This window comes from Sphaerodactylus townsendi, linkage group LG11, assembly GCF_021028975.2.
Source record: "Sphaerodactylus townsendi isolate TG3544 linkage group LG11, MPM_Stown_v2.3, whole genome shotgun sequence".
NCBI classification, from domain to species: Eukaryota; Metazoa; Chordata; class Lepidosauria; order Squamata; family Sphaerodactylidae; genus Sphaerodactylus; species Sphaerodactylus townsendi.
The window spans coordinates 66,022,145-66,034,608 of record NC_059435.1 but is presented as its reverse complement, the minus strand read 5'-3'; the positions used below and the strand labels follow the sequence as shown (position 1 = coordinate 66,034,608).

At 45.2% G+C, this 12,464-nt stretch overlaps 1 protein-coding gene across 4 annotated transcripts in view; it reads right to left on the bottom strand.

Moving 5' to 3' along the window:
- The window catches only part of DIP2C (disco interacting protein 2 homolog C), a 353,066-nt gene that overhangs the window by 87,529 nt on the left and 253,073 nt on the right, over positions 1-12,464 (bottom strand). For all 4 annotated transcript variants that reach the window (XM_048510380.1, XM_048510382.1, XM_048510381.1 and 1 more), the window contains one exon: positions 16-147. In XM_048510380.1, coding sequence (XP_048366337.1) covers positions 16-147 — 132 coding nt within the window. The remainder of the gene's footprint in view (positions 1-15; positions 148-12,464) is intronic.

The window sequence follows — 12,464 nt, the reverse complement described above, 5'->3', positions numbered from 1 at the left end:
TTTTACAAGACATACCATCCCCGGTTTCCATAAGTTCAGCATTTCCATATTTGGGAGCCACCCTCGCCGTTGAACCCTGTGGTCTTTCTACTTGTATTGAGTGTTCTGACGTGTAAGTAGTAACATCTGGAGGTGCAGAATGATTTTCTGGGGGAAAAAATTAAGATGTTCATGTCATTTTCTTCAAGCATTTTGAATGTCATTTTGTTACTCTATCGACCAAACACATATGTTAAAATTAACACTTTTGTCAAGTATTGCAACTCTGGATTCAAATTACACATTTTATACCTCCTGCAGGCTCATGTGACAAATCTAGAGAAGTAGAACCTTTAATTTCAAAGAAGGTTCAGGTTTCATGTGTACTAGAACCAACCCAGAGTCTCAGTTCTCACCATGCCATTCCCACTGATTTCAAAATGGTTTGAATACATTTTACTGTTCCTCTATCGAAGCAACTTACTGTAACTGTTAGAAAAGCCACAAAGAAGTTGTCAAAAATGCTAGTTATCAAAAGTGCGTCCATGTTAGATACAAACTTCACAGAGCTACTTCTCAGGTGGCCTCAGGTATCATAGGGCTGCCAACTCTGGATTGGGAAATTCCTGGAGCTTTGGGCACAGTGCCCATGGAGGGTGGGGATTTGGGAAGCAATCTCAGCATATAATGCCATCTAGTTCACCATTCAAAGCAGCCATTTCACCCAGGGAAACTGATCTCGGCAATAAGAACATCAGTTGTCATTTCTGGAGCTCTACAGGCCTGACCTGGAGGTTGGCACCCTTAATCACCACATGCTCCTGAGCTAGCACAAGTATTCTGACTTATTTCCACCAGTTTCCACCTAGGCACTCTTTGAACTCACAAAGCACAGGATCATGAACCTTTTGAATAGCACCCATTGTTACCGTATATACTCGCGTATAAGCCGAGTTTTTCAGTCCTGTTTTAAGGCTGAAAAATGCCCCCTCGGCTTATACATGAGTCCTGCTTACCAGCCGGCCCTTCAGGCCTCTGCCGAGGCTGGGGGCATGGCCAGGATGATCTCCCTGCAGCTGCACAAGCCGCTTGTTGCTGCCCTCCTCGGAGGGTGAAGGGGAACCCTGGCTGGCAGGGCTTCCTCAAACCTCGGGAGGCAGAGGGAGCTCCTTATTTGGGCAGGTTCCCCCTGATGTCATTGCCCAAATAAGGAGCTCCCTCCACCTCCTGGTTGCCTGGGCTTCCTCAAACCCAGCGGGGAGGTGGAGGGAGTTCCTTATTTGGGCAATGACATCAGGGAGAGTCACTGCCCAAATAAGGAGCTCCCTCTGCCTCCCGGCTTCCCACCTTCGGCTTATACGCGAGTCAATACGCTTCCCCAGGTTTTGGTAGTAAAATTAGGTGCCTCGGCTTATACACGAGTCGGCTTATACAAGAGTTTATACGGTACTTACGTTAACTTTTCTGTTGCGAATCTGCATTACTGAGTCTTCAGAAAGCCTGTGAGATGTTTATTTTTCTAAGTAGACCTATCAAGCTAAGTACACCTACCAAGCTATGCACTCTGCTTGGCTATTTTTAGCTGTATTATATAGAGAAGAACTGAAACAGGAACCACAAGACTGCCTTCCAGACATGAACATGACTGGGTAACCTGCCTTGTGAGATTTACTCAACAATTCACAAGCTAATCCTCACCCTTCACAGTTCAGTTCCCCTCCATGCCATCACAATTTATTTTCCCCAACTGCTTTTCAATTTGTACTCTTTGCACACTCTTTGTGATTCACACATCGCTCTAAGAAGCAGGAACCAACACTGTCTCAGGCTTCAAAAAGTTATCTGTTCAAAGCACCATCCATCCAGAGGGCCTGATGACATGCCCCAAGCCAAACTGAAGCCTTGCGGAAGGGCAGCCACGAGTTCAACCAAGGCAGGTTTTCTAAAAGACACACAGGCTCCCCCCCTCATTCAAAACTTCAGGGATGTCAACCTTCAAAACAGTTGGGCCATTATGCAAAAAACCTGGGAGGCAAATCACTGTAGTAAGCCTTCCACAGTCACCGCTGCTGCCAAAAAAAGATCAAACAAAAGAAGCAGGAAGGTGTGTGGGAGCCGACAGACGACAGAACTGGCAGTCCACACAGTAAACTTCGTATAATTATTTGAAACGTGCGCTTCTTCACTAAGTCGTCTCAACGTAGCTTTTATTTCATTGGCCACTTTGCCCATTGTCTTCTATGCATGAAACAATTCAAAAGGAGACGGGACGGGATTCCCTGACAAATTCTCATCTGTGTACATGAACCCGCAAAGACACCCAAAGGAGACACCGCAAAGACACCCAAAGGAGCAGCAGTGGCGTAGTGGTTAAGAGGAGATGCTTTCTAATCTGGAGGAACCAGGTTTGATTCCCCACTCTGCCGCTAGAGCTGTGGAGGCTTATCTGGGGGAATTCAGATTAGCCTATGCACTCACACATGGCAGCTGGGTGACCTTGGGCTAGTCACAGTTCTTCTGAGCTCTCTCAGCCCCTCCCACCTCACAGGGTGTTTGTTGTGAGCGGGGAAGGTCAAGGAGATTGTAAGCCCCTTTGAGTCTCCTACAGGAGAGAAAGGGGGGATATAAATCCAAACTCTTCTTCTTCTTCTTATATTGACTTAGACCCTTTGGTAAGTCCAAGTCCATATTGTCTACTCCAGACTGGCAGTGGTTCTCCATCTACTGCCAGCTCCTTTGACTGAAGATGCCAGCGGCTAAACCGGGCACTTTCTGTATGCCAGGCATATTAACTCAACATCACCACAAGTTTCCTGCCAGGGCTGGCCTGCGAGTGAATCTGCCCGAAGCAATGCACTGACAGTTTCTAATTTCTCCGAAGCATTATGCTGACAGGGAGGATGGAAATATTTCAAATGCATGAAATGCTGAGGGTATGGAAGGGGGCAGGGAAGTCAAGAGGTCGAGGCTTTGGGGGATGCTTGGGCCTTTTCAGGACTACTGACCGGCCGCCTGGATTCCTTGCCAGAATAACCAATGGTTGGTTGACTCTTAAACTGTAGTATCTGCCCCCCCCCCCATAAAAACTCCCCATGAAGGAGATGGAGCATGGGCTAAGTTCACTCCCTTGTCAGTGAGGATAAAAAACAGGCACATGATCAACAGAGTCAGTCCTTGGAGAATGGGCAAATGACAGAAGGTTTAGTCCATGGAATGGCCCCTGCAAAAACCCAGAGAAGACGTGGGGGTGGTAGGGGACTCCCCGCTGAGAGGAACAGAAGCAGTGATTTGCAAGTCTGACAAGATATCTCAAGAGGTATGCTGTCTCTCGGGGTAAAAATCCGTAATGTCACAGAGAGGCTAACAAGACTTGTCAAGTCCACTGACGGTTATCCCTTCCTTTTGATCCATGAGGAAACAAATGACACTACAAGACGTAGCTTGCAGGATATTACAAAGGAGGCCAAGTCTACCCAATACTTTCAATTGCAAATAGACCGGCTCTCTGGAGGGGTGGTTACCCGTGATTGGAAGTAATGAGTAGATCATTGCTGCTTAATGGGAGGTAGACCAGCCCTCCGAAGGGCTGTAATTCTCATTCTGATTCTGGAAAGCTGTGAAGATTTCTCATTTATAACAGAAAAAGAGAGGGAAAAGGAACACGTTTGTGGAAACACCAGGAAAAACAAACTTTATTCATTTACTGTTTATATTGAAACCGCCATTGGATGAGCTGTCAGCAGAGGAAACTCCTGGACACATTATGCAAATGGCAACAGAAGCACACAGGTTCCTGAAGATGGCAAAAAAATGGTGGGGGCTAGGAAAGAGAAATAAGAGCTCGGGTGGGGTGGGGAGGCAGGAAAAATAAAACATCCCTTTGTGTGCCTCTCCCTGGCCAAATCCTCTATCTCCTACAAAGTAATTAGGAGGAGCAGTGGCGTAGGAGGTTAAGAGCTCATGTATCTAATCTGGAGGAACCGGGTTTGATTCTCCGCTCTGCCGCCTGAGCTGTGGAGGCTTCTCTGGGGAATTCAGATTAGCCTGTCCACTCCCACACACGCCAGCTGGGTGACCTTGGGCTAGTCACAGCTTCTCGGAGCTCTCTCAGCCCCACCTACCTCACAGGGTGTTTGTTGTCAGGGGGGAAGGGCAAGGAGATTGTAAGCCCCTTTGAGTCTCCTGTGGGGGAGAAAGGGGGGATATAAATCCAAACTCTTCTTCTTCTTCTAATTAGGGCAAGTATTTTTTATTTTTTCTATTTTTGCGTTCAAATGGGGGAGGGGAACAGAACTAGACAGGCACTAGGACCCAAGTGAAACATTCTAAAACAAAGAAAATGAAGCACCTGGCAGATGAATTCACAGTTCTGCTTTAATCTTTACATGGAAAAGACTATAGCGGCTTTCACACAGTAACACAGGTTCACAAGACAAATTTAACTGGGCACTTCAATAAGAACAAATGTGCTCAGGAAGGTATTCAATAGCTGGGACGCCACCACAGAAGAGGCCCTGTTACCACAGCCATCCACCTAACCAGACGACCGGGCATCCGTAACAAAGATTTAGATTCAGCTTAACAGTTTCACGTGCAAGAAGGAAACCCTTCAGATTTGACCATTCCAGACTGCTTTTACAGCCCTAGACAGGAAGCAGCGTTCCGGGAAATACAATGCTGTTTTACATTTTGCAACTGTGAGAGAAAGTGTGATCAAAGAGTGATCTCCTTTCATTAGAAAAAAGGGTACCTAGCTAGCTAACAATCCAAAAACTGTCCTCCGAAAACGCAATCAGAAGCACTGTTTTATGCTTGAGGGGCCTGTGGTTGTGAATGAACACATTCTTATATTATAAGAAGAATTAACGTTTGTACTTAAGTGGTAGCAATATTCTGGCCTAAATAGAAAAGTATGCAATTACCCTTTGAACAGAGAGTAGTTTGTTTCGTTTGCCTATCTGCGTTGGCTTATTTCCAAGGGAAGCTGCTTAGTGAGTTTTTAATATCAGTTTAATTAACCAATATCCAGCTACACTTTATTCAAGAATGGGCCAGGAAAATATTAGAAATGCATATGAATGGGATTAAATTAGAAACCTGGATGTTTGCAGTGTTTCTGCAAGAAACTTTTCTTGTGCAGCTAAAACGGACTCCCATCTTGCTCTGAATACGATGGTGATGACTCTTATACTGCTGTCTGTACTTCCACAGGATAAAGAACGATGCACAATTATTTTATACTCTTCCCAATCAATTCAGGAGTTAATTTGACTTGCACTGGTTTAGGGCCAGTTAAAAATCTTACAGGAAGTGACGGAATTAGCCAAGCGAACCTCTGCCACCAGTTACAATATAGCCAGAAGAAAAATTTGCTACCCACTCCCCATGCTGACAAATGACTCATCACACGGGGTCAGAATTCTTTTTTTTACATAGCAGAAGGATACGGAAGCCAGAAAGCTACACCTGTTCACTGCTGCTCTGAAGACTATGCAAAAAATTACGTGTGGGGGCAAACACATTTTGCATAGCGCATCTGCCGTTGAAATAGTGCAGAGCATGCTTTGCATAGTTGAAAGCAAGAGAAAATTAACTCAATAGACGTGTACGCTGCCTCACTGGCTTGCAGATGACATACCAGGCCAAAAATAAAGAAGTCATTTTGAGATAGTAGCCACCAAGATATGCTGAGAGTGCATCCTCTGATATATAAGCTCAGTGGTCCCATTAAGTAAAATTAAGTTGTTTCAGAAGAAAAATGACTCTGATCAACATATGCTGGTGATAAATATAGGAACAGAGACAGCTGTAGGACTTCAAAGTGCCTCCTCCCCCACAAGAGTATTCATTTGCATTGCCCCATATTCCTGTCCCTTGCAGTGAATTCACATCGCAAGCTCACAAGTTCAGCAGCTGCTCTCCAAAAGCAAGAGCAAGAGGACTACGGATGTTTCTGCCTGTAGACCAGAACAGGCCCCGTTATTTTTCCAGGGGAATAAGCTATAGTCCTGTTTTTAAAAACCAAGCATTTGTAAGGGAGTCCTGACAGGGGTCTAGGAACACTTCAGGCCCTCTTCTCAATTCAGTCCTGGATAATGAAATGGCAGGGATCAATAATGATCATATACCAATAGGTAAGCAGGCTTTGGACGATGCAGCAGTTGCAAAGTCACACAGAGCCAAATACTATATTTGAACACAACAGAGACATCAAAGTCCTCAGATCAAGGGGATTTATGTTACTAGGAAGGGTGAGAAGGAGGTCTGGGTCCAGTATGCTCTTCTCTCCAAAATCTACAACCATGCGCCCCCGCCCCTGGAATGCCCGGCCACGCCCCCATCGTGCCCTGTCCAGCCCCATTGGCACTACGCCACTGTTTGAATCCCACCACCATGGGAACCTGTTACTAAAATTTTTGGATCCCACCACTGCATGCAAGCCTCAGCATCAAACACCACACTGAGGACATTAAGCTTTATTTAGTCATGGAGACTAATCGCCATCATACACCATCTTCCATGAATTCATCTAGCCCCTTTTTAAAGCTATTGTGGCTTCGCATCATCATGTTGAACTGAATTCCTTAGGAAAATTACACACTGTGCAGAGCAGTACTTTTTATCTTGGATGTACTGACCACCAACTTCATTGGTAGTTCTATACCATCCATAATTTCATAAACCTGTCACCTCCACTTCTTTCCCCAAGTCATCTGTTTAATAAACTAAGTTTAGTGATACTTAGTAGGGAAACAGTGGGGCGGGAACTAATCCTTTCCTCCTCTCCTCTGATTCCACAGAGACAGATCCTCTTACTCCATTCATATGGGGTCAAATGTCCCCGGGGTGTGGTCATTTAGTCACATGGGGGGCAGAAAATCTCCCCCTCATACCCCTCCTCCTTCCCCCTGGGTCCATACACTGACTTCAAGACCTGGTGCAAAAAGTATTGTTTGGTCATGGTGGGGGAAGGCGGCTGTCCATATGGCGGGCAGGGGCAGAAAACTCAGATTTTGCACCGGGCTACATTTTCCCTAGATACGCCCCTGACTCCATGGTTAATATTTTCCCAGGAAGTTAAGCTGAGGGACTTCATCAAAAGCTTCCTTTAAAGTTCAAATCTATACTGTCCAACTTTAGGCTTCTTTCCAGTCTCTTGGAAACATCTTAGAGCATGATGAGGCATGACTGCTCTTCACAGAAGTCATGGTAGTTATTCCTCAGTAAGGCTTTTCTTCTATCTATACTTTCAAGATTGTAAGGAAACAAAACAAGGGTTTTCATACAGTGTATGGCTTCTTGATTAGAGCACTTCACAATATATGTAGTTGGTATAAAAGCGGGACTGTCCCGCCAAAAGCGGGACGTCTGGTCACACTAGAATATACCAACTACATATATTGTGAAGTGCTCTAATCAAGAAGCCATACACTGTATGAAAACCCTTGTTTTGTTTCCTTACAATCTTGAAAGTATAGATAGAAGAAAAGCCTTACTGAGGAATAACTACCATGACTTCTGTGAAGAGCAGTGTGACCAGACGTCCCGCTTTTGGCGGGACAGTCCCGCTTTTAACCAATTTGTCCCGCATCCCGCGGGGTTTTTTAAATGTCCCGATTTTTGGAAGGCTGCCGCACTGCCTTCTGGGGCACTCCCCTTTCACAGGGCGGGAAACAGGGGAGCGCCCCAGAAGGCAGTGCGCTCCTGCGGCTGCGTGTGCGCGCGTCCCGCCTTAAAAAGGTGAAAATCTGGTCACCTTAGTATATTCACATTTTATGTTTGCAGGAATACTCTTAAAGCGTATTAGGAATGAAACAGCCATATCATACTGATTTTGATGGGTATACTTTCTAGATCAGAAGTTAGATTTATAGGTTTCAAAGCAGGTAATAGAATGTAAAAAATAACCACCACTTAACTTGGATATCCACTTTTTCACTGCCCACCAAGTGTTGATGAGGTGTTACATGGCTACCCTGATAAATTGCAATATTAGAAACAAACCATTTATAGTTCCCACTCAACAGAAGAGAATTTTACTACCAATCTACACCTAATGACAGAAATGGGACAGAAGGGCAAAATCCTCTTCACAGTTGGAGGCAAGCAGAAAAGGACTGCCTCGGTGAATGGCTGGGCACTCACCCACTAAGTTACACCACCAGGTAAACGCCAACCTGTTTACCTCAAGAGTGGGTCTGTCTACACCACTTTGCACCTGCTCATTTCCCTTGCAGAACCAGAATAGGAGGCTCCAGGCCAACAGAAAGTACGGCTGAGAAAGTTTCCTCTTCCAAGAAGAAGCAAAAAAGTTGGAGAACATTTGTCATGACTTTATACTTAGCAGTCATTCAAATGTTAGTTCTAGAAGGAAGAGTTAGAAAAGGTCACGTCATTTGCCTCAACATATTTGATATATAAAAATACGAATCTGTGGGCCTGTGCGTCTACGGAGTTACATAATTCATACATTTTTGTCACTTCTTATTTTATTCCAGCCAATTTACCCGTGCTGATCAAAAGGGCTCTGGTATCACGCCAGCAAAACAATCCTGGGATTGAGTGCTAGGCAGAAAGCTCTGTAGCTACTGCTCCATTACCAAAAATAAACCAAACGCTATAATGGACATGGAATTCCCATTTTGATGCTACTTGACAGCAACTACAACAACAACAACAACATGAATTTCACTCCTTTTAAATAGAACAATCAAAAACATACAACTTCAGTTATTGGGCATTTAATACCTCTCTCCCACTTCGCTTGCCAAAGAATACTTCACTCATCAAGCAAGAATATACTTGTGGTCCCTGGCCATAGGGAAGTCTGGCTTTCCTCAACCAGGGCTAGGGCGTTTTCAGCCGTGGCCCTGACCTGGTGGAACGGTCTGTCAAGTAAGGCCCTGACCCCACGGGATCTGATCAGAGGTGGGATCCAGCAGGTTCTCACAGGTTCCCGAGAGCAGGTTACTAATTATTTGTGTGTGCCGAGAGGGGGTTACTAATTGGTGATTTTGCCACGTGATTTTTGCCTTAGTTACGCCCCTCCTCTCAGCAGTAGCGCGCAGAACTTGAAGCAGTCTAGCAGGAGGTGCACCGGCGTGCGTGGCAGCCTGTGCCTGCATGCATTCGTTTCCCGCCCAAGGACCGGCGCAGAAGCTGCGTCCTTGCCACAGCCCCGCCCAGGAATGCCCCGCCCCCGGAATGCCTGGCCATGCCCCTGTCATGCCCCGCCCAGCCCCATTGGCGCTACACCACAGTTTGAATCCCACCACCATGGGAACCTGTTACTAAAATTTTTGGATCCCACCACTGGATCTGATGCAGTTTGGCAGGGCCTGTAAAACACAGCTGTTCTACCAGGTATACGGTTGAGGCAGCAATGATTACTATCGGCCCCACTCCCTCATCTCCTTCACCCCTCTTTCTTTCTTTTTTTATTTTACAGTTAATTCAGTAAATCTAGAGGTTTTATTGTCATTCAGGAACTTAAGACACAGATGCATTTATAATGTAATATGTGGTTTAAGTTTTGAATTTTACTGTATTTATACAGAATGAAGTTGTATTTGATTTGTTGGAAACCACCTTGAGCCCGGCAGGGGAGAAGCGGTATAAAAATCAAAATAAATAAATAACCCTTGTAGAACCAAAACAATACATGGATGCCTGATATTGTAGGGCAGTGGTGGCGAACCTTTGGCACTCCAGATGTTATGGACTACAATTCCCATCAGCCCCATGGTGGCCATGCTGGCAGGGGCTGATGGGAATTGTAGTCCATAACATCTGGAGTGCCAAAGGTTTGCCACCATGGTTGTAGGTGATCTGTGCTACTAAGTTGGTGCAATGACTATGTTTAGAAACCATGTCTGGCCAGTCCATTCTGGCAACAATTAGTAGTTAATTCTTCGTTTAAAATTCTGTTTGGAACATCATGCATCGGTCTCTTAGGATTTAAAGGTTAACTTGTGAATGCAAATTCATTACCAACAACTGTCAGTTAATTAATCTCTATGTTCCACAGGAAGGGTTTAATACTGACCAAATAGAACTAGCCCTTGTAATGACATAGAAGTAGTTTCTTCTATTTAGCCATGGCACGTGGATGTACAAAAAGTGTTTTTTGCTCCAAAGTTAATGGAAAGTGTACAAAGAAGGGTTTACAACAAGCGATGTTCCCAGGGAATTACACTTCCAGGTTTCACAATAAACCCATAGTTCCACAGTTCTTGAACATACTGAAACATCAACTTCATCCATCATGTGCCGGACCATCTTTGCTTTAGAATCCTCCACTAGGGTCCTAATGAAGAACTAGGTAGACACTAGGACAGTGGTGGCAAACCTATGGCACTCCAGATGTTCATGGACTACAATTCCCATCAGCCCCTGCCAGCATGGCCAATTGGCCATGCTGGCAGGGAGCCTGATAAAGTGAGAATCCATGAACATCTGAAGAGCTCCCCTGAGGATCTGAACCACTGCATTAGACAGAGCATTCCGCCAGGCCGGGGAATGCCCACCCTTGATTCCTTCAATAAATATGGCTGCCACCAGAACAACCCCAGTTTGTTTCCCAGAGGGGGACTGCACACTTCTGGAAAAATGAGGGAGTAAGAACACCCCCTCCCCAAATAAATTAGAAAAACTCCACTGTCCTTTTTTATCCTCATGGCCAAGATTGTAGATGGCTTGAGAAAGTTAAAGGACCAAAATAGGCAGGTTTTATTCAAAAACAAACATTCACTTTAGAAACTTTATAACATATTCCTCTTTCAGGCAGAACCCCAATAAATTTAACAATCCCACAAGAGACACAACCAAGTCAGCATGTTCTTTTCTAACCCTGTTATCTTAAAACCCTGGATCCTTTTCCAGTCAGCCAGATTCTCCTCAGACAAACCAACTGTCGCAGTCTGAACTAACTGATGCTAGCCTCCCCGACTGGTGGAGAGCCATCAATGGAATAATTCTGATTGGGTGCTGTGGATCCATCACAGCTGGATAGCCTCAGGCTAACCTGATCTCATCAGATCTCAGAAGCCAAGTAGGGTCAGCCCTGGTTAGCATTTGAATGGATAACCTCCAAGGAATCCTAGGGTCATGATGCAGAGGCAGGCAATGGCAAACTACCTCTGAATATCTCTTGCCTTGAAAATCCTATGGGATTTGCATAAGTCATACCGTGGTGGCGAACCTTTGGCACTCCAGATGTTATGGACTACAATTGGCCATGCTGGCAGGGGCTGATGGGAATTGTAGTCCATAACATCTGGAGTGCCAAAGGTTCGCCACCACTGAATGACTTGATGGTGCATGTGTATATACACACAGCGTTTGCAGAAGATATCTGGATTTGTAAAATCTCTGCAGTTGCTTCTTTCCAGCTGTGGTTCTGCTGTTCTCCCTAGTAGCTGCTTCTACAATGTTTTGATATTTTATTTACTCTTTATTGTGGTTCCCAAACATTTTCTTAGCCACTTTGCAGCTTTCTAAACCAAAAAGCAGGGTGACAGGGTCATAAATATTTCAGGTAACTAAGGTTTACTGACAGCTCCACGGAGTTCAGACTTGAAAGAGGGATTCTCTTCATAGGAGCCAGAAAAGAGTCCTAACTGCATTCAAGTTCTCTTTCCAACTCAAATCTTTTGTCAGCCACAACCGCACCTGGAGGTCTCATTGCCCATCAGCAATATGACAGGGGTAGTGAAACAAAATTGGACTACATTGGTAATCCACACAACAGCTCCCTGAATGTGGATTGTTTTTAGAAAGTTCAGATGCTTAAACATCAAGTACTATCAACAATAACTATAACAGCTAAATGGAAAGCTATCTTTTTATATATATTTGTGGCCACACAAAAAACACCGTGGCTAAAATGAGTGGCATTGTATTCCGAACCTGGACAACTTTATATAAAACTAGTGGGCCCAGCCACGTGTTGCTGTGGCAATTGTCCTTCTCATCACAGTCCGCAACCCACACAGATGTCCATGCAGGTCCAATGATCCCCAGCATAGCCTTTTGGGGTGGTCAAATGGAATCCCTCTTTCCCTTTTCAATGCACATGGTTATATGGTGCTGTCTTGTTTTTTTAGTATAAGGTAACCCTTCCCATTCCACAACGGAACTGTCCAGAGTGCAAATCCCACTGTCCATGAGGCTGGTTGACACGCACAGTCCTGGCTTGGGTAAGGCAGAACTGGGGCAAGGAGGCTATCCCAGTCAGGCACCAGAGGCAGGGTGGTGAGGCGCTCAGGATCGGTGGGAGCCAGCTCTCTGGGTTCTTAAAGGGTCATTAATGCAAAAGAAGCCGAACCCGGTAGTGTTGGCTCAGCCCACCCCGTGGGATTTTTCTTAGAAGAAAAAGGCAGAAACTCCAGCTCGCTTTTAGTAAAAAAAAGAGAGCTGTGGCCGAATATGGGTGAGGAAGTGGGTAGAAGAGTGGTGAAGTTGTGGATGTGAGGGAGGGCAGAGTG